Consider the following 23,844-nt stretch of genomic DNA (forward strand, 5'->3'; position numbering starts at 1 on the left):
AAGGAAAATATGGATAAGCTCATAAATTAGCATATTGCTTCATTTAAAAAATTAATGTGGCTGTCCCTGTAATGAGTCTGACATCACACATCTTTTCCAGAGGCCGGTTAACTAAGTGGATGAGGTGACAGTGCTGCTGAGACTCTGGTTTCTGGCTTGGCCAAGATGTAAGCCTGTCAAGCTCATTCTGTTCCATGGGCTCAGACCACAGCCCACCCTCATTGCCAGTTTGCAACAAGACCCCAGGTCCAGAGGCATCTGAGGAGGGGGTGTCCGTGGAGACAATCTGGCATGTCTGCCCTGCAGGCCAGGCGACCACAACTTTCCTCTTGTGAGTCGTGTGACCTTGGACAAATCACCGACGTCACGAGGAGCTTCGCCCGACATGGCCTCCCGACCCCCCTCCCGAGGCTGCCAGGGAATCAGACAGAAGGTCATGCATGAGAGCATTTTAAGCTATGCAAATGTACACAGATGTAGAGACCGACAGCTAGGAGCAGATACAGATCTCCTCCCCTATTGATGACCCTTCAAGTGTGTTTACTCCGAAGACAGTGGATTCGAAGCACCATTACCTATCCAAAGTATGACCTGCACACAGAAGTCATTGTAATGCTCAAACTGGAGGCCACCCTAAAAATAAAATCACCGGTATAACTAAGATTAACAGTAATAAATTTCCTATTGGCACTAATCCCTAAAATAACCTTCATGCCGGATCGACTCATTTGTTGAACAATATTACCCATTGACCAGGTTTGTGTGCAGAGCCTGGTGGTTGAAAGGCCTGGCTTAATCAGCAATTCTAATTTCATTCTTTCTCCCCCTGGATCAATATCAGAAGCAACCTTGTGTGCCCATCCCTTCCTTCTGGAATATAGATCTTCTGAGCGTTGCACGCTGACAGCAAAGAAGAGCATATCCTGCTGTAATATTTGAAAGCTGCGTTCATGTCTTATCACTCTGGTTTTGATTTTTTTTTCTGGTTGTTCTGAGTATGGAAAAAGAAAGAGAGAAAGGGCCAAGAGGCCCCAGATGGAGACCAGAGTCGTTTGATTTTTCGCCTTGAAACCTTCACGTGTCTGTGGTGTTCACTGCAGCGCTCGCAATATGTCAGCAGGCGAATTCTGGGCTCCCCGCAGCTCGAGGCTTGATTACACCAGCCAGAGACAGATTTAGAGCTTTCTGGCCCAGTAATCGTTGCACACCTGAGAGACTGATAACTCTGGGGAGGTGCTTTTCCCACCGCCAGGTGCGGGCTGTAAACATTCTAGAACGGCATATTTCCGATCCATGTTGCTGCTCAACATTCTGAATTCTTTTTTTCCCCTTTTCAAAGAGGTTTAGCAGAGGATGGCAAGTTCCCACCTAAACTCCCATTGAGATTTAAGCAGAGTTGGCATATTAGATCTCCGTGTGGAGCAGAGCTTCACAGATCCTGGATTCCAGATGCCTGCACACGCGGGCTGTGACCTTCGCTCTGTCGGCCCTGAACTCTGGTCTCTCCTACCCTGCATTTGAAGCGGAACCAGGTCACCTCCCTGCCTCAGTGGTTGCATGATGTGACACCTCCGTAGCCTTTCTAGAAATTGCATTTCTTCCTTTACCTTCCATCCAAACGTCCTGTGCACAAAAACAGGATCACCCAGGCAGCATCTCCTGCCAGGTTGATTGACCTTCTCTCTCAGTGGAGAAAGTAAGCGCTCAGTCCCCTTTGTTCCTGGACCCATCCTACTCCCGGTTCATCATCCACCCTCATACTCGAGGCCTCACTCCACACACCTCTGCAAACCAGGAGAACTGGCAGCTTCGATGTGTCCTAGGCAAACTCTGCCCACGTCCATTTGCAGGTATAAAAGGTCATCATACACCAAAAACACCAAAAGAAAAAGTGTTGCTCTCTACTAAGTGATCTGGAGCTGAGAGGGGGCTGCTTTGGGGGTAAACATCTGAATTTCATTTCTTATTTGCACAATCATGCCCAGATTAATGATAGTGTCTAAGTCTATCTATAAACACAAATCCTTCTCAATATCTCCACCTACTTGATAGCAGAAAAACCAAATTTCAGTGCGTGCATGTGTGTTTTCTCAAATCCAAAGGAGAGATAAACTTAAATTTCCATGTGTCTGGGTTTTATTCAAAACAAGGAGAGGAGAGCACCCCAGGACAACGTTTGATCTTATTCATTGTCAGCAATCATATAATCATATCAAAGCAAACTGAACGTTATGTGATCTTAGCATATCCCCACACCTACTAGAAGTTTCTCAAGCCACCACTTCTTTTCCAAAGAAGGGTCACGCCTACCCAAGCATGGCGCCTGCATTCTTGCTCAGGCACTCACACCTCAAAGAAATTACAACTGCAGTGAGCTCCACAGATGGTACAGAATAGCACCTTCTTTCTGGACGTTTACCCACAGCCTGGATGGGAAGGGATCCTTTTCTTAAATCAGGTGCATCTGTGCCTTCCACCCCCAAAGACAGAGCTTTCCAGAAACAAATATATCACAGCTCACTAAATCAAGAGAAATCCATTCCAGTTTTAGAAATTCAATTTAGCTTGGGTAAGCCTCCAGGCTCTGAAAGTAAGCTCTGCCAGGGGTTTATTATTTGTAAATCTTTCCTTCATGTTGGAGGCCTCCCAGCGGCCACTCTCTTTCCAGTATTTTCTGACTTTCTATGTCAATAAAACCTTTAACTCTTGGAGTCTCTCTGAAGAACAAGTATCAAGATACAGATCAAGACATTGAGGAAAATTACTGTCTTGCAAAAAAAAAAAAAAACACCTTTTGCTTGCGTCCAAACTGGTGATTGGAGGTGAATAATCGAGAGTCAGATGGTTGCGTCTGTATTTATAAACATGTTTAAGTTTAACACAGTAGATGAGTCGTAACTGGAGCTATGAACTATCATTTCACACAAGAAGGGTAACAAATGAAGTTCTTGGCCTAAACTAATCAAATAATGAAGGTACTTTGTTCATATAGGAATAAAAATCTCTGAACTAATAAGAGCCTAATGAATTCATTTTTTAATTAAAAAATAATAATAACCCTAAAATTTCTGAAAAACCTATCTCCATACTGCAGATGTGTTGAAGAACTGGGTTGTGTATCCAGAGGTTGGCATCCCAGAGATTGAGGAAGATTTCAGGGGCATTCTGGATGTGTAGTGGATAAACATCCTATCTCATATCCGTAAACACCACAGCAACAACTCCATCAGTAAAAATAATCTTGGAATACCAAGAATCCAGATTCTTTGTCAGTGGCCCTCTTGAGATAACTTTTAATGTAACAAAATTCCAGCAGAGCCAACAATGTAGATCCCTCTGGAGTTTTCATGTATCTGACATGTGTCTTCTGTGATCTGAATTAGAATTTCGAGGCACTCATAACTCACTGCCATGGTCTTCATTGCTTCAAGTGTTAAATGGAAGCCTAGAGTAAATTTATAATAATTGTAATAAGAACACTTTGACTTGTAGATAACTAATGAAATTTGGGAATGATCATTTCGTGATTAATTGACTACGATCCAACTCTCCTGACATTTTGATGTTCTGTGCTCCATGGTTCCACTCCCATGGGTCCCTGTTCCTTCCACACATGTGGGCAGCTTCATTTGTGCAAACAGGAAATATACATTCAGCTAAAAGATCTCTCGAGACACCTGTGATGACAGAGTAAAATAATTTGAATTTCAGTGGAATGTAATAATAGGTTAAAACAAATTCCCAGATGATAGTCTCGTATTACAAATTTAAGAACAAGGACTGAAGCGACTTAGATATTTAGGAAAATGTCTTTTAGACCAAGTCTTTACCCCAGTCATTGCTGGGTTGTTACTGACTTATGTCTTTGTTCATTTTTTTTTTTGTCTTTGTTCATTTTTAGAGGCAAAGCACAAACTCAATATTATAATAAAATGTCGTGTACGTATATCACGTGTGAGCAGTTTTGTCTGAAATCAAAGGGCAACATCTTAATAATTTAAATGTAGACAGCACCTTTGTTCTACAAGTATTGAATAATCTCTAATTCTAAACAACCCTTTTTCTACTCAGAAGTGAATATCCTCTAATATCTAGAATTATATAACGGAAAGCTTTCTCCACGGCATCTTGATATTTTCTTTCCATTGATTTCTGTACCTCCAGAAAAGACGTATTTGGTTTTCACTAGAAGAGATGGGGTTTGGGCTGAAAGAATGCCCTGCCTCAGAACGGCAGAAAGACGTGTCTTCTCCAACAGCTGATACTTGTCTTTGGTGCAAAGCACTGAGGGTGCAGACATGCTTCAGAGGACCAATGGGATGGAGGCCAGGGTAGAGCCGAGGGGCAGAGGCAGTGAATGCAAGGGGTCTGGTCATTTCTGAGCCATGACTCCGCCTGATCTCCAGAGTCCAGGCTCCTCACGCAGGACACGGGAGTCATTCCGGAGCGGCAATGCTCAGAGTGTGGACCAGGTGCTCTGGGGTGCAGCCCTCCTCTGAGGAAGCGCTCAGCTCAGAATTCTTTTTTAGAGTACTAGGGTATGACTTGCTTTTTCCAATCGCGTTCTCTCAGGTCACGGTGGAATTTTCCTGAGCCGACCCGACGTGAGATGCCACGGGATGGAATGCAGAGGCAGCTCGCTGTCTTCTATTAAAGCCAGACATTAAAGAGATTTGCAAAAACATGTAAAACATTGCTATCATTTTGCTAAATAGTTTTTTCCATTTTGGAAAATGTCATTACGTTTCCATTTAAAATGTTACTTACGTGAACTTGTCATGGGTTTATCACTTTATTTTTACTGAATTAATTCGTAAACCTTTTTAAAATTTTCTCCCTTTTAATTTCTAATATGGGAACCAACCCCAAGACCCCCTCCTAGGGGTCTTCGAGAATTTTTAAGAATGAAAATAAGCCGGGAGAATAAAGGCATGAGAACTGCCCCAGCAGCAGGTCTCTGAAAGACCTGACTATAAAACCCTGGGATCCTGAGGCTGTGGGGCCCACAGAAGGCCTCCAGGAAAGAGATGGCTACGAATCCATGAACCAGGGAGACCAGCAAGTTGCTGGGGGGCCCTCCGCCCTCCTCTGTGTGCAGCTCTCATGTTGCCCCTCTCTGCTCTTTGACCTCTGTGCCAACAGCCCACCCCCCACTCACAGAGAAGACAGGAAGGGCCCCCAGCTCCAAATGGACACACTCTACTCATTTGCATGATGACCTTTCACCCTGGGATCAGCACACTGACCCTGCCTACAAGGATGGCCCAGAACAGGTGGGTGAGTCAGCAGGCCACAGAGTATGGCACAGAGGAAGATTGTAGTGGCTGAGTCTTGCTCGGGCCCCAGCGCGCAGGCCCAGTGGAGGACCCTGAAGGCACCCAGGGAGTTTTTTGCAGCCGGTCTGGAGAGTGGCATGACGCACGACGGAAGGAGGCAGCGCGGGCACAAATCCTATCCACACGAAACAGGACCAGTTTTCCACAAAGGTGAGTCCATTTCATAATCAACAACAACAAGTAAGAACACCCAGAATCTAACTTCACCAGGAGCATACCACAGTCCTCATTAATATGCGTCTGCCCCTTCACGCCACTAAAGTTGGGGGCCCAGGCTCACACCCAGCTGGGTCTCCTCCCAAGTCCACCCTCTTCCCATTTGCGGTCACAGCCAGCGCCCCCTCTCCAAGCCTCAGGCCCCATCCACAAATATGATGACCGCTCCTACAATTCAAGGCCAGCGTGGAGACTGCTGCCCAGAATGCACACACTCTGGCCTCTACCACACATTCGCGTTCGCTGGCAACTCGCTGCATCCCCTCCCTGATCCAGACCCCCTGGAGCCCGCGCTGTGCTCTGGGGCCTAGGGAGGGCTGAAGCAGACTGTGGAGCCTCCCGTCAGGAGATGAGCACTTCACAGCTTTCAAAGCATTTATCTCATTTGATCTCATTTTATCCTCACAACAACTCCAACGAGTCTCACCAACCCTAATGAAGAAAGCACAGAACTATATTTGCATTGTAATTATCACGTTGCCCAAAATGGGAGTCCTCCTTTGGGAAGGAAACTGTTCCTATCACCGCATTTAACTAGCTTGGTTTTCTTTGTAAAACCAGACCATGGTGCTCACTGTGAATTGCTCAGATCCACTCTAACCCCAAAGCACAAACATGAACAGTAAGCTGGTTTGCATGGAAGACATTACCCACACTTGCCACGGGCAAGAGGTTGCAGAGGTGATACAAGGAAATATCTGGACAACTCATGTCATCTTACCATTTTCGCCAGATGTCTTGTCTTTTCCATTGGTTGCCCCAGCACCTTGTCGCTAAAGGCATAAAAAAAAAAACAAAAGGGAAAGAAATTGTTATCAGATATATTCAGGATTATTTTTATCACTTCTAGTGTTTCAAATATCTGTTGCATTATATCATGTTCTATGTTACTTGAACTCAGATGGTAAAAACATGGTGCTCATGAGAGACCAAGAAAGGGTCAAGCCCAGAAAGGATCCATTCAAATTGCACAGACTGCCCCCCTCGCCCACATCCAATGAACACCAGATGGGAAGCTATTGTTGATGGAGGAACACCTCATTTGAAATATGAGGAAAACAGCCAACTGTGAGAAAATGAGAATTATCACTTTGGTCAATGATGGCCCCTACACAGTTATGTTCTCATTCCAATCACAATGTCGAGATTAAAAAAAAAAAAATTGATCGACTAAAAAAAACATTAGGTTGTAGTCAGAGTTTCTCCTACTGTTGAGTCATCTGTCTGTCATTGTGCAAGCCTACGTTGTGCATTTTCATTTTACCAGGTTGACCAAAAGCATGAAAATTTTATGGTCAGTCTTGGATCATTGGGCAAGATTCTCTGTGAGGTCTGGGGAGCTATGTGAAATGCATTACACATGTCAACATACAAGCATGCTTTCTCAAAGCTTATCCAACTACTATCTTTAAATAACATGATGCTTGGAATGGTTCTAGTCCATGGAGAGAGAAGTATTGTGTCAATCTAATTTTCTGATCGTTATTGAAAATATGCTTCAAGTTGAAAAAGATTGAAGAGATTATGAAGTCTCTAACTTTCCAAATGAGGAAAATGCAACCAGGAAGGGAGCCTGATTTGTCTAAAGTCAGGAACTAGTTGGTGACACAGTCAAGACTAGAGAAGGGACTTCGGTGCCTAGAGGTTAGAGACTTGCAGGGATTGTCTTGGTTACATAACTATTCAAATAAGATCCTGGGAAGAGAGACAGAGCACTGGACAAGGAGGCAACCTCTATAGGTGACTCTCACTAAGGGGGAAAAGGTGTCCTCAAAATTTATATCTGTGTCCAGGACTCCAGTCTAAAAACAGTATCATAAAAATAATTATCAGCTCCCATTCGTATTCAATGTTGTAATGAGAAATTCCCAGATCCTTAGTCAACTCTTGATTAACAGTAGATGGATCATCTGGAAAAATCTTGCTTTCCTGTTCTGAGTCATATAAATAAATAGGGTGAATGATAAAGATTCATGTTAACCAATTGACCATCCCTGTGTACGCTTGTTGCTTTTTGCAGAGGATAACTCGAGAGAAGGTGACAAAGCCAAGTGTCCCGGCGTCACCAAGCCACCACACACCCCAACCCAGTCACCACAAAGTGCAAATGCCCACCCAATCCAGTCCCATTCTGGGAGGATGAACCAATTCTCTGTGGCAGGAGGTGGAACGAAAGGCCACAAGTTGGAAAGGTTATATAAATGTGGGCCCCGTCTTCATATCTAATTTGGAACGTCTTGAATTTTCGGAACACTAGATCTGCCCGTGTGTTCCCATGGAGAGTGGCTACAGTTCTTAGCCAAACATCAACTATTCTACAAACTTCATTTAGGTCCCATGTCATGGCATCGTTACCTCAACAATCAACCAGGAGTATACATCATCTTCATTTAAATAAATGACACATTTCTTAAATAGAGTAGATTTGCAAGTAAAATGCCCCTTTCTTCTCGCCCTATTTTGAAGTGCCCTCTTCAACTGCAAGGCTGGTTAAGTTGCACTGAAGGGAATCGGGCCACCACTACGGAGGATCCAGCCAGCTGCATGGCAGCTATCGGAAACTGAACACTTCAGTGTTTAAACCTTCCATCCTTCCCCACATAATCCATAGATGGGCCAGGGGGGTGGGGGGAAGCGAATTTCAGAGAATAAAAGGACAGGGTTGTAGAGTTGAATAAAGTCAAAATTCAATGGAATACAAATGCAAATAAGAGCGCACTCTACCCTCACTGTCTTTAAATACCTTAGACACTGACACCTTTCAAATGTCATGAATACCTCATTCCATAAAAGATCATATTTTAGAAACCTGAGGAAATCCAACATGAAATGTGCACAGGGGAAAAAAAGAGTTCATTTTTTCAGTATTTCTAAGACAGGGGTTTTGTGTCAGGTCTAATGTGATGGAGGCAAAATGAAACTGATAGATGTCACAAGGAGACGGTGTCTCGGATTAGAAAATGATCCTGATGAAAAAGAACTATTCACTAGGAGTATCTCATTTCAGAATTCTCTGAGACCTTGCAGCATTTTTAAGGGGAAGGCTGAGCGCTGTGGGGAACTATCTGAGAGCTTTTCTATTCTGGGGGGTCTACAGTGGTCATCACACATGATTGTTTTATCCCACGATTCTTGCCATCCGCCCTTTGTCATGGCCCTTGGCACAGATGTCCTCATTCAGGTCCTCCCCTGGTCAACTCCATCCCCACGCTAACAACTTCACATTCATCAAATACTCCTGGCTGGGACCCTCCACTACACCTTGTCCCACTTCTGACCCAGCACCTTCTTCCAAGCTTTCCTAAGTGCCTGGAAGAATAACAGTCCCTTCCTTCTTTGGCCTTCTGAAATCAGCATCCCTGCTGCTCAGGCCAGCTCTGTGCCCATCCTCCTCAGGCACAATGGCATTCTCTCTTCCAACATGTCAAGAAAGCGTCCCTGTCATCATTCCCAAGACCTCTTCAAGGGACAGAGGGTCTCGTGTGAGAAAGCTTATTCCACTCAATTTACCTTTAGAATCACAAATACAAAAACTACTCAGCTTATTAGAGCACAGACACATCTTCTTGGAAACTCCCTCTTTCTATATTGTCCTCATTTTGCGATTAGGAAATGCTAACTAGCCCTCTAAGGATGCGACACAAGACGTTCTGATTGCAACACTGAAGTAACCTCCTCCAGCATGAGCTGGTGGCGGGCATGCTTGCTGCAGAGTCTGCAGAGAACCAGGGAGGATACGGGAAGAAATGAGGCAGAACCACGGCCGGAGAGGACTGTCCCCATCTCTTAAACACTTGCCAAGCAACTCACATGGTTCTCAGAAGGGAGACATCCTTCCCTGGCGATGTTAACTAATAAGAAGATAGCATTCCAGAATTTAATAAACTGCCAATTAAAAGGAGCCCAAATAAAGAGTGGGTACATGACAGTTCTTTCTGACAATCTAATACATGCCATGTATCCATAAAAAGGCAGGATTGGTGTTTCAAGGTCTAAATTTTGAAGTGATTTTTCTGACAGTCCCACTGCACCAAGAGCTACAGGAAAATAACAAAGACTATGTCTTCATTTGGTTTCCCAGAATGCAGAGCCTGAGGCAAATGCCATTTGCACTACAGCTTTGTTAGAGAGGGCACCTGGAGGGAGGGAGGAAGGAGAGAAGGGGGACTCATCATCAAGTCGGCTTGACAGCTGCGCCTTACAAGAGAGCGGTGCGACCCAGGGGACCCCAGCAGGAAAAGGTCAGCGAGTAAGCCACCAGAGGCTGTCCCTCACCAGTCCAGTGCTTGATGCTTCTCGGCTGGGCGAGGTCTCACTTCTGGCATCTACCAGGGGACGAGGAGGAAGTGCCAGGGCAGGAGATGCAGAGGTGGAGACACGTGGTGTGGCCAGGAGGCGCATGCTGTCATTTCACACCTGCCTGAAGCCTATGGAGCCCACGGGGCCCTCACTGACAGAGTCTGAAGTGACATCTGAAAGGTATCTGACTCAGCATATAAATTTGTCTGGGTGACTCTTTCAACCAAGTTGCAAAATCACAGTTCATATTTGATATGATTCCACTGGTGAAATAGACCACACCTACTTTCTGGTAAATAAGTGGCTTTGGATCCATTTCTTCCTGCATTTTGAGCTTGGCATGGAGATTGAGGTATGGCTGATCACCTGTATGCTACATGTAGGGGTCTACACACATCACCAGCACCTATGTCCTCACAGTGCCAGTTTAAACAGGAAATGAGGTGCTGTCCCAACCCTCACAAACAGACTCAGCAAACACCTGCCTGCATGCTGGCTGCAAAATCCACACTTCCTTTGGTAAACAGGTACAACGTTCAGCTATAAGATGAATAAAGTCTAGGATCTCATGTACAACATGGTACCTACATTGATAATACTGTGTTGTATCATTGAAATCTGCTAAGAGAGTAGAACTTACGTGTTCCCACCAAAAAACAAAGGTAAGTATGTCAGGTGAGAGATGTGGAAATTAACCCAATGGTGGGAATCCTTCACAATGTGCACATATATCAAACCATCACACTGTTCGCTGTAAGTATGTTACAATTTTATTTGTCAATCATACCTCAATAAAGCTTTAAGAAGATAAAAAAATATATTTTAAGGCAATATTTTAGAAAATCAAAAGTACCGTAAAAAGTCATCGTAACGAGATATCAACATTATACACAAAGACAGGATCGACTGGTATTACTGACATTTCCTTTTGCCTCAGGCTCCACGCGGCTCCACCAGGCACTGGTCACACGTTCCCCCAAAGGAAGTAAAAGATTCAAGAAGTTATGTAATTTCAAGGATTTGGAAACTTATTTTAATAAAGTCTTTGAAAACTTCAATTTCCAGCTTTCTCATGGGCCACAACTATAAGTTATGAGTTTGTGCTGTCATTTTGCATGTTCTTATTATATGACTTCCAGAATACTGCAGTGGGGGGGTCTCAGCTTTCATACTTTCCCATCGACACCTGTAAAATCGGGTATGCTCATCATATGTCGTAGACGAAGCCAAATTACCAAAACCTCCTTCTGCATCAGTGCAAACTCAGAACACCGGACAAATTACGTCTCCTTGGAAAATCGTTCAGCCAGTACACACTGTTTCATCTTCAGGATGAGACACGGGTTCCCGTTATCAGATATTTACTTTCCATTCCAGAAGTTTGAAGAGAATGGAATGTGAAATGAATTTTAGCAAGTTAAATTTAAGGTCCAAATGACATTCTGAGAACATTTTATGCAGCTATACCCATAGCATTTAAATGGAATATTACTCAGCCATCAAAAAGAATGAAATCTTGCCATTGGCAACAATGTGGATGGAACTAGAGGGTATTACGCTGAGCGAAATAAGTCAGTCATAGAAAGACAAATACCATATGATTTCACTCATATGTGGAATATAAGAAACAAAACAGAGGATCATAGGGGAAGGGAAGGAAAAATAAAATAAGATGAAAATAGAGAGGGAGGCAAACCATAAGAGACGCTCAACTCTAGAAAACAAACTGAGGGTTGCTGGAAGAGAAGGGGTGGGGGGATGGGGGGTGGGGGGATGGGCATTAAGGAGGGCACGTGATATGATATGAGCACTTGGTGTTATATACAACTGATGAATCACTAAACTCTACCTCTGAAACAAACAAATAAATAAATAAATATGTATAAATCTGTACTGTATCTTTATTGGCTTGATATTTAATTTAGTGACATGATTTGACTAGAGGGTCACCACTTCCAAAGTCCCCATAAGCTTGGGAAACAAAGAGCCTTCTCAAGTCAATGTCCCAGGCCATCCCCAGGGTCCCCAGGGTCCCACCTACTCTCTACTCCTTCCCAGGCTCCCCAAGAGACCCCTGCAGTGACAGTTAAACAGGTTGCTCACTGCCCCGGCATCAGCCTCTCACTGCTGCTGCAGAAGGAAAATGCTCCAGGTAAAGGATTTTGGTCTCTCCCAGCCTAAGAAATAAAAGATTCTTTACAAAAACAGATTGTCAAAATTAGGTATATTCACCAATGTGCAAGACCATCTGCAGTGCAGTTTACGGGTTCAGTGTCAGACAGAGGCTTGGACACAGCCTAGGGGAGAGACTCGTTCCTGGACTGTTCACTTTCTCCAGGGAGCCAAGCACTGGGTTGGGCACTGAGGGTCCCCTGGAGAAGGGCACATTCTCTGACTTTGTTTGGCTCACAACCTGGAGGCACAGAGAGGGCATAAACCAATCATCTCTATGAGCTGGGTAAGAGCTTGACCCAAGATGGCTAAGACAGGGGCAGAGGTGAGGGACCAGGGCTCACCAGAGTGAGTGGGAGTCAAGGGGGCTTTTCCACATCTTGATCAGTGTGAGTCACAGTGCCCCCACCCCAGCTGTGCATCGCTGGGGACATCCCTTACTGGAGTCTCTGCTCCTGCCTCTGAGAAGGAATGACCTTAACCTCTGGCCCCTTCTGGCCACACGTCAGGACCTGGTAGCAAGTAGGCATGCTCTCCCCCGTCCCTCAGGGACAAAGTATTCCAGAGACGGTGTTACTCAGTGATCCCAACTGGATGGCATGTCCACAACAAAAGAAGGGGAAGTACTGTTTCAAGGCATTTTTGGTTTTTTTTAAAGCACCTTGCTCTCTGTTTCCAACATCTGGCCTCTCTTGGAGTCTGTCTACCAAGTAGTTGTGGAGATTTGGCAAAAGAAGGAAAGAAAAATCCATCTCATTCCCATGGTGGCTTGGAAGCTCTTGTTAGCAAGTGCTACTTAACGCCGTCTATCCCCTGGTGATGCATTTTCGGGTAAGTAATTTTTCTCCTCGATGCTGTCTTCCTTTTGTGCTGTTGTTGATATTCATACTTCCAATGGTTTCAGGGTTTCTGGCTAGCCTGAAATGGTAGCATCGTGACGAGCAGTTTCTCAGATGGGTCCTAAATAAGAGGAAAAGCACGAATCTTCCTGTCTGTGGTGCGGGCCGTGCTCAGGGACCACAACATTTGGAATATTGTAGATTCTTCCCAGAATCGATGCCTTGCACACAGGAGACGTCAAGACGGGGATTGTCCCCGAAGATCTCAGTTCACCCTTCCCAGCACTTTTTCTGTGTTTTCTTTTGCTCACCGTGTTTATAAAGAAACAAAAATGTGTGTTTCTATGGTATTACATTTAACACTTTATCGACAGAGTTTCACCAGTCTCTTGAATGAAATACCAGACTTTAAATGAACAGTGGAGCAAAACCATGGTCACGGCGGTGAAGTGGGGTGAGCGGCTGGGTTAGCCAGCAGGTAGTTGATGATTGCTTGGGGCCACCACGATCACTGAACAGGTGGCTTCTCAGGATCATCAAAGGCACATCATTAAAAGCCTCTTCCAAATCAAAGCCCCTGAATTTGTCTGAAGAGCAGAAGAGACTTTCATGCCAACATTATGTGATAAAGACAGAATAGATTTAATTTCTTGCCACTGATACTTTTAATCACCTATAATTTCCCATTCCGAAAATGGAGCATTAAAACTCCACTAATTTAATCCCTAAAGGTGTAGAAACTAATGTCAAAAGAGAACTACAGCTGGAAGGGTTTTAAAAAAAATAGTTGGTTAAAAGAAAAAGTGATGGGATCTTCACAGACAAGGGCACCGATCTCTGTACTTCCTCACTCTTCTCCCTGTGCTCGCTCTCACTGCAGAAAGACCCACAGGCCGAAATTCCACCCCAGATGCTATATTCTGCCCCTAGCATCTTTATCCTGACCTTTATGGTAATAGAAATAATTAGCATTGCTGTGGTTTAGGCAGACTGCTTACAAAAGGACCTTCATTTTTAGGGATCTGTGCATGGTTTGTCTTACTGAAATTCACTTTATACTTTTCCTACAGCCATATCTTAATTTTTTTAAAGATTATTGTTTATTCATTTGAAAGAGAGAGAGCATGAGCTAGGGGAGTAGTAGAGGGAGAGGGAGAAGCAGACTCCCCACCGAACAGGGAGCCCGATGCGGGGCTCGATCCCAGGACCCCAAGAACGTCCTGAGCTGAAGGCAGACGCTTAACCATCTGAGCCACCCAGGCATCCCTACACCCATATTTTTAAAACCTTTCCTGTGCCAATTTTCTTTTTTAAATAACACTGTTTTTTCATTTATAAAACTAGGATATGGTCATTATGAAAATTTCAGAAAATAAATGTACAAGGAGGAAAGCATAAAACTACATATAATTCAACTTAATCAGGGTTAAATTTTGTTAATAGTTCATGAAATATTCCAGAATGTTTCCTTCCCATCTTTTTTCTGTGTGAACGTGCATAAATAGAGTCTCCGTTTTATAAAAATGGCCACATGCCACACATACAATTTCATAACTGGAATATGCTGGAACTTTAAGAACACTTTAATGGCGTCTGTGTGGATCCTCTAATTTTGTGGATTTGCTTTGTACCTTGTGAGTTCAAAATAGGATGAGTTCATATCCTATTAAGTTCATTTACAGTACATACCTCTAAATTTTCAAATTCATGTATCTCAAATAGGCTGATACAATCACCTTGCTTTGTTTATTCAACTCAGCTCAAAAAGGAGTCACGATAAGACTTGGGTTGCTGTCAATTCTCCTTGAAAATGGGTGGCAGGGAAGGTTCTGAACGGCCCTTCAAATTCACCGCAACATTTGCAGTGTTATTTGTTGAACTGTGTGCTCCCCAAATTGAGTACTAACCCCCAGTACCTCAGAAAGTGACCTTATTAGGAGACCAGGTCCTGACAGAGGTAATCAAGTTCAAATGAGGTCCTTAGGATGAGCCCTAATTCAGTATGACTGAGGGCCTCATAAAAGGGGAAATGTGGACACAGACATGCATTGAGGGAAAGATACAAGAAGATGGTCACCTAGAAGCCAAGGTGAGAGCCTGGAGCACATTCTCACTCATGGCCTCAGAAGGAACCAGCCTTCTGAGGCCTTGACCTTGGACTTGGCAGCTTCCAGAACTGTGAGACAATACATCTCTGTTATTCAAGCCAACCAGCCTGTGGTACTTGGTTAGGGCAGCTCTGGCAGATTAGGGATGCCAACAGCAACATGTTTCTCCATTTGGGCGGAAAACTAGATGCACACAAAGAAAGCTATGCCGCTGGCCTCGTCCAGGATGCCCCGAACTCTGGTCTCAGAGGAGAACGAGGGCGCCCCTGGCCTCTGGTGCCCAGAGCACACAGGAGGGTATCCTCCTTCCACACCCCTCGGGGTCCCCGCTCTGCCTGGGGCATGTGATTCTACAGGCATGGGCTGAATTCTCTCCCGAACCCCAAAACACATGGAGGCGGGATGCTGTCTGTGGGCCAGAGGGAAGGTGAAGTGTCCAATTTAAACCCTGCGCCCAGCCCAGAGCCATGCACGGATGGGAAGGAGGAGGTGAGGAGCAGAGCCCAGGACTGCAGCAGGGACCTGTGTTGGCCCAGAGGCACTTTCTTCTTTGCTCAGTGGCCAGGGAGCCTCCCTAGCCCTCTCTCCCTGAAGAACCTCCCTGGGCAGGTGGCAGAGTGTCCACTTAGGGAGCAGGACAGAAACGCATTTAAAGACCAGGCTGAGGCTGCTCTCACTGAACGTCCTCCCTGCAGTTTGAGACTCGGGAGTGATTCACGAGGACCGGAACTGTCCTCAAGCTCCTGATCGTTTCCCTACATTCTGAGCGCTTCAGTTGTCAGTTACAAAATCCCGGTGCAGGCCTCGGTGATCATGGTATTCTCAAGGCGGTGCGAATAGCTTATATCATAAATTGGGATTATTTTTACTTAGGGTGTGGTGGTGAAGAATGTAGGCTCTGGAGCTCAGGGAGGCACACAAAGAACTTTATGGGGTGGTAGAACAGTCTCTGTTCTGTGTGAATCCTCTAATTTTGTGGATTTGCTTTGTACCTTGTGAGTTCAAAACAGGATGAGTTCATATCCTATTAAGTTCATTTACAGTACATACCTCTAAATTTTCAAATTCACGTATCTCAAATAGGCTGATACAATCACCTTGCTTTGTTTATTCAACTCAGCTCAAAAAGGAGCCACGATAAGACATGGGTTGCTGTCAGTTCTCCTCAGGGAGGCACACAAAGAAATTTATGGGGTGGTAGAACAGTCTTTGTCTCAATGATAAGACAGCAATTGTGTCAAAACTCATCAACTATAAACTGAACAAGGTAGCTTTTACTACATGCAAATTATACCTTTATAAATACAACCAAAAAGGAAAGAAAGAAAGAAAGACAAAAGAAGAGTCCTGGAATCAGGGGCGCCTGGGTGGCTCGGTCAGTTAAGCGTCTGCCTTCAGCTCAGGTCATGATCTCAGGCTCCTGAGATCGAGGCCCACGTCAGGCTCCCTGCTCAGCGGGGAGCCTGCTTCTCCCTCTGCCTCTGCCTCCCCCCACCCCCGCTCAAGCTCTCTATCTCTCAAATGAATAAATAAAATCTTAAAAAAAGAAAAAAGAAAAGTCCTAGAATCAGACTGTCCAGACTCTCCCAGTCCTGCCCTAAGCTTAGCTGCTGTGTGACCCTGTGCAGGTCACTTGGCTTCTCTGGGCCTGTTTCTGCTCCCATAAAGCCAGGACAACGATACCCCTCCTTCATCGGGCTGTGAGAATGACGCATGTTGAAAATGGTCTCAGTGCACAAGCCTGGTCCCTGAAAGGAATCGGATGGCAAAGTAATGGGAAACCAGGCTTCAAAAGAGGTCTGCCTCTCGCTTTTCCGTTGCATTCCATTTGCAGTAGGTTAAGGTACTGAAAGCACATTGGTCTCAGCAGTTTGGGGACCAGGAGGGACCCCGGCCGTCACATGTGGCCAAATGACCCTGAACCAGTGATTTCATTCCTAGGAGCTTGGCTTCTTCATCTGCTCAGTTTCTTCTCCACGAAGGATTAAAATAAATTAAATCAAATCAAATCAAATTACATTACATTACATTAAATTCAACCTGTAGCTCACATGGCTATTATGAGAATGTAAAGAGAGAATACTGGGATTTGTGATGGTTTTTTCACAAAGTAGGTAGTCTCTACCTGTTAGTTGTTACTAATTTCAGGTGGGCCTCTAATCCCAGTGTGGATGTGTTTTGTGTGTTGATACAAATGACAGCTTGTATTTTTCTCCAGAAAGAGAAGACATGGGAAGAGGGTAGAATGGTGACCAATGGAAGAGGCGAGAAGGAAGCGGGGAGACAGGAGTGGCCCTGGGGCCTCGCGTGTGCAGCGAATCCATCTGCGGAGACCCGCACGGCTGAGGTTGAGAAGGAAGCGTCAGCCAATACACAGCCCCTCCCCGACCCCAGCAAGAGCAGAACGAGCCTGCCCTGAGCAGTCCTGGGAAGCCCCATGGATCTGCAAGGAGCCAGAACGATCCATGAACGTGAATGTCATCATCCACCTTCCACATCTGAGCTGCACCCAAAGAAATGCTTTTCCGTCTGCCCCACTTCCTTCTTTGCCCTCCTAACGCTGTGGCGGTTCCTTAGAATATCCTCAGAACAGAGGTTGTCGGTGTAGAGAGCAGATGCTTTCTCCAACAGCTGCTGTGACCCAACAAAAGGCTCTCAAAGACACACGCACCCCAACGCGTACTATTTCTCATAGTCTACACCGAAGATACCAGAGCCACACAGAACAGAAAAGGACAGCAGACTCACCCTGTTTCCTATCCCGGGAGCTACAGCCAGTCGGTCCAAAGCCACAAGAAAGAAAAGAGGTCGAAAAGCATCAATAAAAGATAAATGTAAAGGCAGACACTGAGATGAGCCTTTAAACGAACTCATTAAAGGACAAATCGACCTTGTACAGATGATGAGGGGAGAAAACCAAGAGGCATGGCCTGTTTTCCGAGCGAAATGAGACCCGTATGTATCACTGTGAAAGCACCAAGCCTGCCCGTCCCTCTTCTAGTCATGTTATTTTTAGGGCACTTCTATATTTCAAAGGCCAGAGAAGCTGATGTGAGGCCAGAAAGTCCACGTTCCCCCAGATTACAGAGACCCCAGAGAAAGACCTCTTCGCTTGCTTTCAGCAGTAAACACCGGCATTTTATTGCTCCATCCCTTCCCCAGGATGGAGAGTAAAACGCAGTGCTGGGTGTAATCAAGTGAAGGCCAAAGACCACAGAATGAAAACGCCCTCATAGCCGGGAGAATCTTGCCCTGCCGGGCCCTAAACAGCCACCCATCCCAGGCCCTGAATGGTCACTTGCCACGGCCAACACGGCTCCACCATGGCTGAGCCCATCATGATCTACGGCGGCACTCAACTTCCTCATCACGTGAACAAAACAGTGTGCAGGAGAGGGAAGAACCTCAGCCAAATCCGCTGTTAACCAAGAGAAGCCACATTTAGGGCTGAGTGAAAGATCATGCTTCCAAGTTTGGCAAAGCCTTCCCTACTTTGCCCCAAAGCATCAGGCTCTGTCTCGGCAAAGCAGCAGTGGAAGGTTCTGTAGCGACAATCCTATGAAGTGGATAGGACAATGATGCCCATTTGATGGACACAAAATTTGAGACCCTGACGGAGAGATGTAGTGACTTGCCCAAGAATTACAGCTGCTAATCTGGAATGGATGGAGTTTGAACCTAGGCAGAGTGGTTTGGACGTCTGCACACCTGCTGCTTCATCTTGCCTGTCTAGACGGGGTGATATTGGCTTGGAAGATGGAAGATCTGATTTTGATGACCCCTCTGCGATCAACGGCACAGATATTTTATTCCTCGACCCATCTGGTGGCAGGGTGGCGATCATGCTTCCTGACCCTCCTTCTTTCTCCTCCTTAGTGTGGAAATCCACCACGTCACCCAAAATTCTGTGTGTGAAAATGCACCGACAGTTTCAGGGGAAAGATGGGGTGAACACACTTCACGAGATCGCCAGGGACCCCGGTAACCACTGTGCAGTGTTCAGCCCATTCGGACCCCACCTGCAGATGTGCTTACCCTGCCGGTGAGAACGGGGCTCGGGGACTGCAGACAGCTCTCACTCCGTAATTCCCTCTGTCCAGGCGTCCTGATTTATTTTTCACACAATTGAACTAGTTTCGTGGACTCTATGTGCACCCCTCCTAAGGAAGCTGAAGCTCCGGTCTTGTGTGAGGACTCCTTGTGATAAAGCTCAGATGGTAACCTGGCACAGTGTGCTCCTCGGTGTGCTTCTCCCCGAGGGGGTGTTCCGAGGCTGCAGAAGCTGGAAACTTTCTTTTTTGGTAATAAAGAAGCAGCCAGTTTTTCTCCCCCAGTCAACTAAAACAAAAATAGCTTCAGAACACGTAGAAGTCTGAGGTTGTGTACTTCTCAACAGCTGAATTAAGACAGATTAGAAGACCAGATGAAGCTGTATGGGCCATCTGATCAGCTACACCCCGGGGAGGTGAAAATTCTAGCTATCTCCCCACTGGAAACAAAATACATGCATACCCAGCACCAGCACCACCTGCCAGCTCAGTCTCATGCTCTGCCTCCTTCATGGTGGATAGTCGCTCCCTATCTTATTTTCAAGTCCCTCCAAAATCCAGAGCCGTGTAATCTGCTGGAAAACATACCCAGCTGCAACTTAGGTCAAGGTCGCCTTCCTGGGTCAGGGCTGATCCGAATGGCTGACACTCCAGCCACCGCATGGCTTTGTATCTGCACATCCTGACCGGGGCTCCTGGTCTGATGAGGACCCTTTACTTCCCAAGCACGAAATGTCTCTTTAATTGAACAAGCCTCATACACCTGCTCTCAGCGTCCCTTCCCCTCCAGGGAAGTAACACGTGAGTGTAGGAGGTACCTCGGAGCAAGCAGGCCGCCTGCCACGTTCATTTGATTAACAGTCAACACTCCGTAAAGTCGTTTTGAATCGGAGTGCAGGGAATTTTCCACCTTGGCGTCACAGTTTAGCATCTATATGGTCTTTAAAAAAATGTATGCTTTTCAGAGTCCATCGTCTCTCATGGTTCATCTACCCCTCCCGATTTCCCCCGCTTCATTCTTCCCCTCTGAAAAACAAACTGAGGGTTGCTGGAGTGGAGGGTGGGGTGGGAGGGAGGGGGTGACTGGGTGATAGACACTGGGGAGGGTATGTGCTCTGGTAAGCGCTGTGAATTGTGCAAGACTGTTGAATCTCAGATCTGTGCCTCTGAAACAAATAATGCAATATATGTTAAGAAAAAAAAAAAGAAGAAGAAGCTAGCAGGAGGGGAAAAATGAAAGGGGGGAAATCGGAGGGGTAGACGAACCATGAGAGACGATGGACTCTGAAAAACAAACTGAGGGTTCTAGAGGAGAGGGGGTGGGGGGATGGGTTAGCCTGGTGGTGGGTATTGAGGAGGGCACATTCTGCATGGAGCACTGGGTGTTATGCACAAACAATGAATCATGGAACACTTCATCTAAAACTAATGATGTAATGTAGGGGATTAACATAAGAATAAAAATAATAATAATAATAATAATAATAATAATAAAATACCTACGTAGACTAAAAAAAAAAAAAATGTATGCTTTCCAAGTGCTTTATAACCAATGTTACTCCTCTAACCTCAGAGCAGTCCTGCAGGGTCGGCCAGTATCACCTGTTTTTTTTGTTTGTTTGTTTTGTTTTTATTTATTTATTTGAGAGAGAGAAAATGAGAGACAGAGAGCATGAGAGGGAGGAGGGTCAGAGGGAGAAGCAGACTCCCTGCCGAGCAGGGAGCCCGATGCGGGACTCGATCCTGTGACTCCAGGATCATGACCTGAGCCGAAGGCAGTCGCTCAACCAACTGAGCCACCCAGGCGCCCCGAAGGCAGACACTTAACCAACTGAGCCACCCAGGCATCCTGGTCTTGAAGTTCTTAATAATGTTTTCCATGGAGCCCCCACATGTCTGTTTTCCCCTGGGGCCCCACACACATGCCACTGTCCTGCCCTGCTGTCCAAACACAGGCTTCCCCAGGACCGTCCAGCTCTGTCTGAGCCACCATCACCTCGAAAGATATTTCGTGCAGAGGTGGGCGGGAGCAAAGAATTACAGAGCTGGTGCTTGTCTTGAAATCACCTCATTTCTGGAGGAGATCTGCTTGACTCCTTAGTCCCTGTCTTGCTTCTTTGTCGAAATACGCAAGGGACACGGGAGCGAGAGCAGGGGGCGGGGGGCGGGGGAAGTCCCCTGACTGCAGCAGCCCTGAAGTTACAACAGGACACTGCCTTTATGTGTTTGTCGTGTGAGAATTCAAAATCCTTACCCCAAATTCAATGGTCAGGGTATGACATGAATTTCAGCCACATCTGGATCTCAGCAAGAACGTGGCAAAAAAAGGGTGGCATGGAAATTCACTAAATAGCGCCCCCAGAATGAATCCTCCTTGAAGACAGGACGGATTAAATCTAGATGAAAAGATAACAGTAAACTCGCATGAGGTATTTGGTGGAGGGACTTGACAAATTGCTACATCTATTTTAGGAATTTATCTTCCAGAATAGGTAAAATAGCCCACATTCTGAGGTACATTGCCAGAAATAATATTTGCGTTGTGGTGCTGGATTATCTCTATATTTTGACAGGACTTATGCCTATGTGAGAACAGAGTTATAAATATAGGGATGAGGCCATGCCTTGAACAAACTCCAAAGAAAAGAAACTAACATTGGTGAGGGAGCCACCAGGAGCTCTGAGATAAAATGCCCTGGACAAACATTAATACTCACACAGAAGGAAGGCTACGGGCCTATCTGAATTCACTCAGGCATTTCTCACAAGTGGAACATGGAACTTTTAAAGTGAAACAATATGCACAATTCCAAAAGTCTTATTGACCATACACGTGTAATCTGCTTAAAACATACTAAAGACACTTGACTCACTGAGCACTTTTAAAGGAAAACATGATAATTTAATAGGACCCAAATATCCATTGATAAGGATGGGAAAATGTCTGACGCATTTAAAGCAATTTATATGACTAGGCAAGAGGTAGAAATCAACAATAGTATCATAATAGATACATATCTGTTCCTGGGACTTGAAGATTACTAAATTGTCATGTGGTTCTAAAATTCATGACTTTTCAGACTAACCATTAGCCATGGTGTCAATACATACTTCTGGAAGCATTGACTCCATGGTTTATACAGTGACTAGACCTGAAGTCAGTTAATTTTATGGGATTCTGTCTCCCCGGCTAGCCTCTGAGCTCTTTGAAGGGTAGAGACCATGTCTTCTTTGTTCACCCAGCACAGCCTACAACACGTGAAGGATTCCCCATCCATGTGGGTTGAAGGGCATGTGCCGGGGAGAGGAAAACTGTAGAAGACAGTCCCTGTCTTTTAAATGTTCCTAATCTAGAAAGAAGATGGAAACATGGCCAACAAAATATGTGATTACCAATGATACATGCAAAGGGCTGCCATTCCCTGAGCAAAGGTTTTTTTAAGAGTTCTATTTGAGGGGTTCAGAATGCTCTTTCTTACTCAAACAGAGCTGGGGGGTGGAAGGCGGAAGGCAAGAAATGAAGGTGGAATGGTATAAAGTAAGAGTCAAGGAAACCTCTCGGCGAGACAGAAGACCGTCAACCACGATCTCAATGAGGGACTTCACGGCAGCCATGTGCCGATGCTCACCTACCTCTCCTTGTGTTACTGGGACAAGAGGTGAGTCTCCTTGTGTTATTGGGACAAGAGGTGAGTCTCCTTGTGTTATTGGGACAAGGGGTGAGGACAAGGGGTGAGGTTCAGAGTGCACACTTGAACCTCTAGAAATAAAGTGGAAGACCTAGGGGAGGAAAGAATGACTTTGGCAAGATTTCCATAGCTGCTCTTTTTTTATTCAAGGCTAATAAAAAAAAAAAAAATCCAGGACAATATTGTTTTTCATAGATTTCACGTCCAAGTCCTAACTGGAATTGGGACAGGTGTAAAAGAAATTGGGTTGTATCCAGGATATGAAAGAAAATGAGAAATTTAGTAGGAAAGGAAATGTGTAAGTGAAACCTGACATTGGCTTTTCCTCAAGAAGCTCTATGATTGTGAACAAAATTTGCCTTTGGGCACTCAGCTCCCTATTTTAAAAGGACTACTTTGAATGAAATGACAACTGTGGTCTCCTTCAATTCTCTGAATTCTAAGTAGGACCATAGAAATGACCGCCTTTCTCTAGGTTAGTGGTCTTTAGGCAGGGTGACTACACCCCAGGAAAGGGCAGGGCCGCCATGTTCAGCCGCACAGGTGGAGCACAGCACGACCCCAGGGGGCAGCACCGATACAGAATGGCATCTCTGGAGCTGTAAGGTCCTTAACTCTCACAATCACGCACGGGGAAGGAAACTAAAATTTCTATTTGTATCTTTCCAGGCCCAAATATCAATAAGAACAAAATAAGGTTTTATCAATAGCTACTATCAGGATTGATACTGACATTGTCACTTGGTGAGTAGGAAGGATGGGAGTCCCACAACTCTTGACTTGCTCTCAGAATATCACCATGTGCTGCATTGCAGTTCCTTGAGCTCCGGGAGGAGGATTTATAGATTATGTAATCTACCTTTAATGAAACTAATCTCCCCACTAAGTAGGAAAGTGACTTTTAAAAAGTCTTGCATAGTGACCTGCCAGAACCTGGAGGAAGCTTGAGGACATCATGCTGAGTATAATCAGCCAGGCACCAAAGGACAAATACTGCCTGAGTCCACGTATATGAGGTCCCTGGAGTAATCAGATCCATAGAGACAGAAAGTAGAAGAGTGATCACCAGGGGAAGAGGGGTTGGGGGAGGGGACTTGTTGTTTAACAGGTGTAGAATTTCAGTTTTACAAGATAAA

The 23,844-nt window shown here is 45.3% G+C and overlaps 1 protein-coding gene across 1 annotated transcript in view; it reads right to left on the reverse strand.

Annotated features, from left to right (window-relative positions):
* PCP4 (Purkinje cell protein 4) overlaps nucleotides 1-23,844 on the reverse strand; it is a 53,058-nt gene that overhangs the window by 21,299 nt on the left and 7,915 nt on the right. The window contains exon 2 of the mRNA XM_021679173.2: nucleotides 6,274-6,325. Within this exon, the coding sequence (XP_021534848.1) occupies nucleotides 6,274-6,325 (52 nt within the window). The remainder of the gene's footprint in view (nucleotides 1-6,273; nucleotides 6,326-23,844) is intronic.

Source organism: Neomonachus schauinslandi, chromosome 1 (assembly GCF_002201575.2).
Source record: "Neomonachus schauinslandi chromosome 1, ASM220157v2, whole genome shotgun sequence".
Lineage (NCBI taxonomy): Eukaryota > Metazoa > Chordata > Mammalia > Carnivora > Phocidae > Neomonachus > Neomonachus schauinslandi.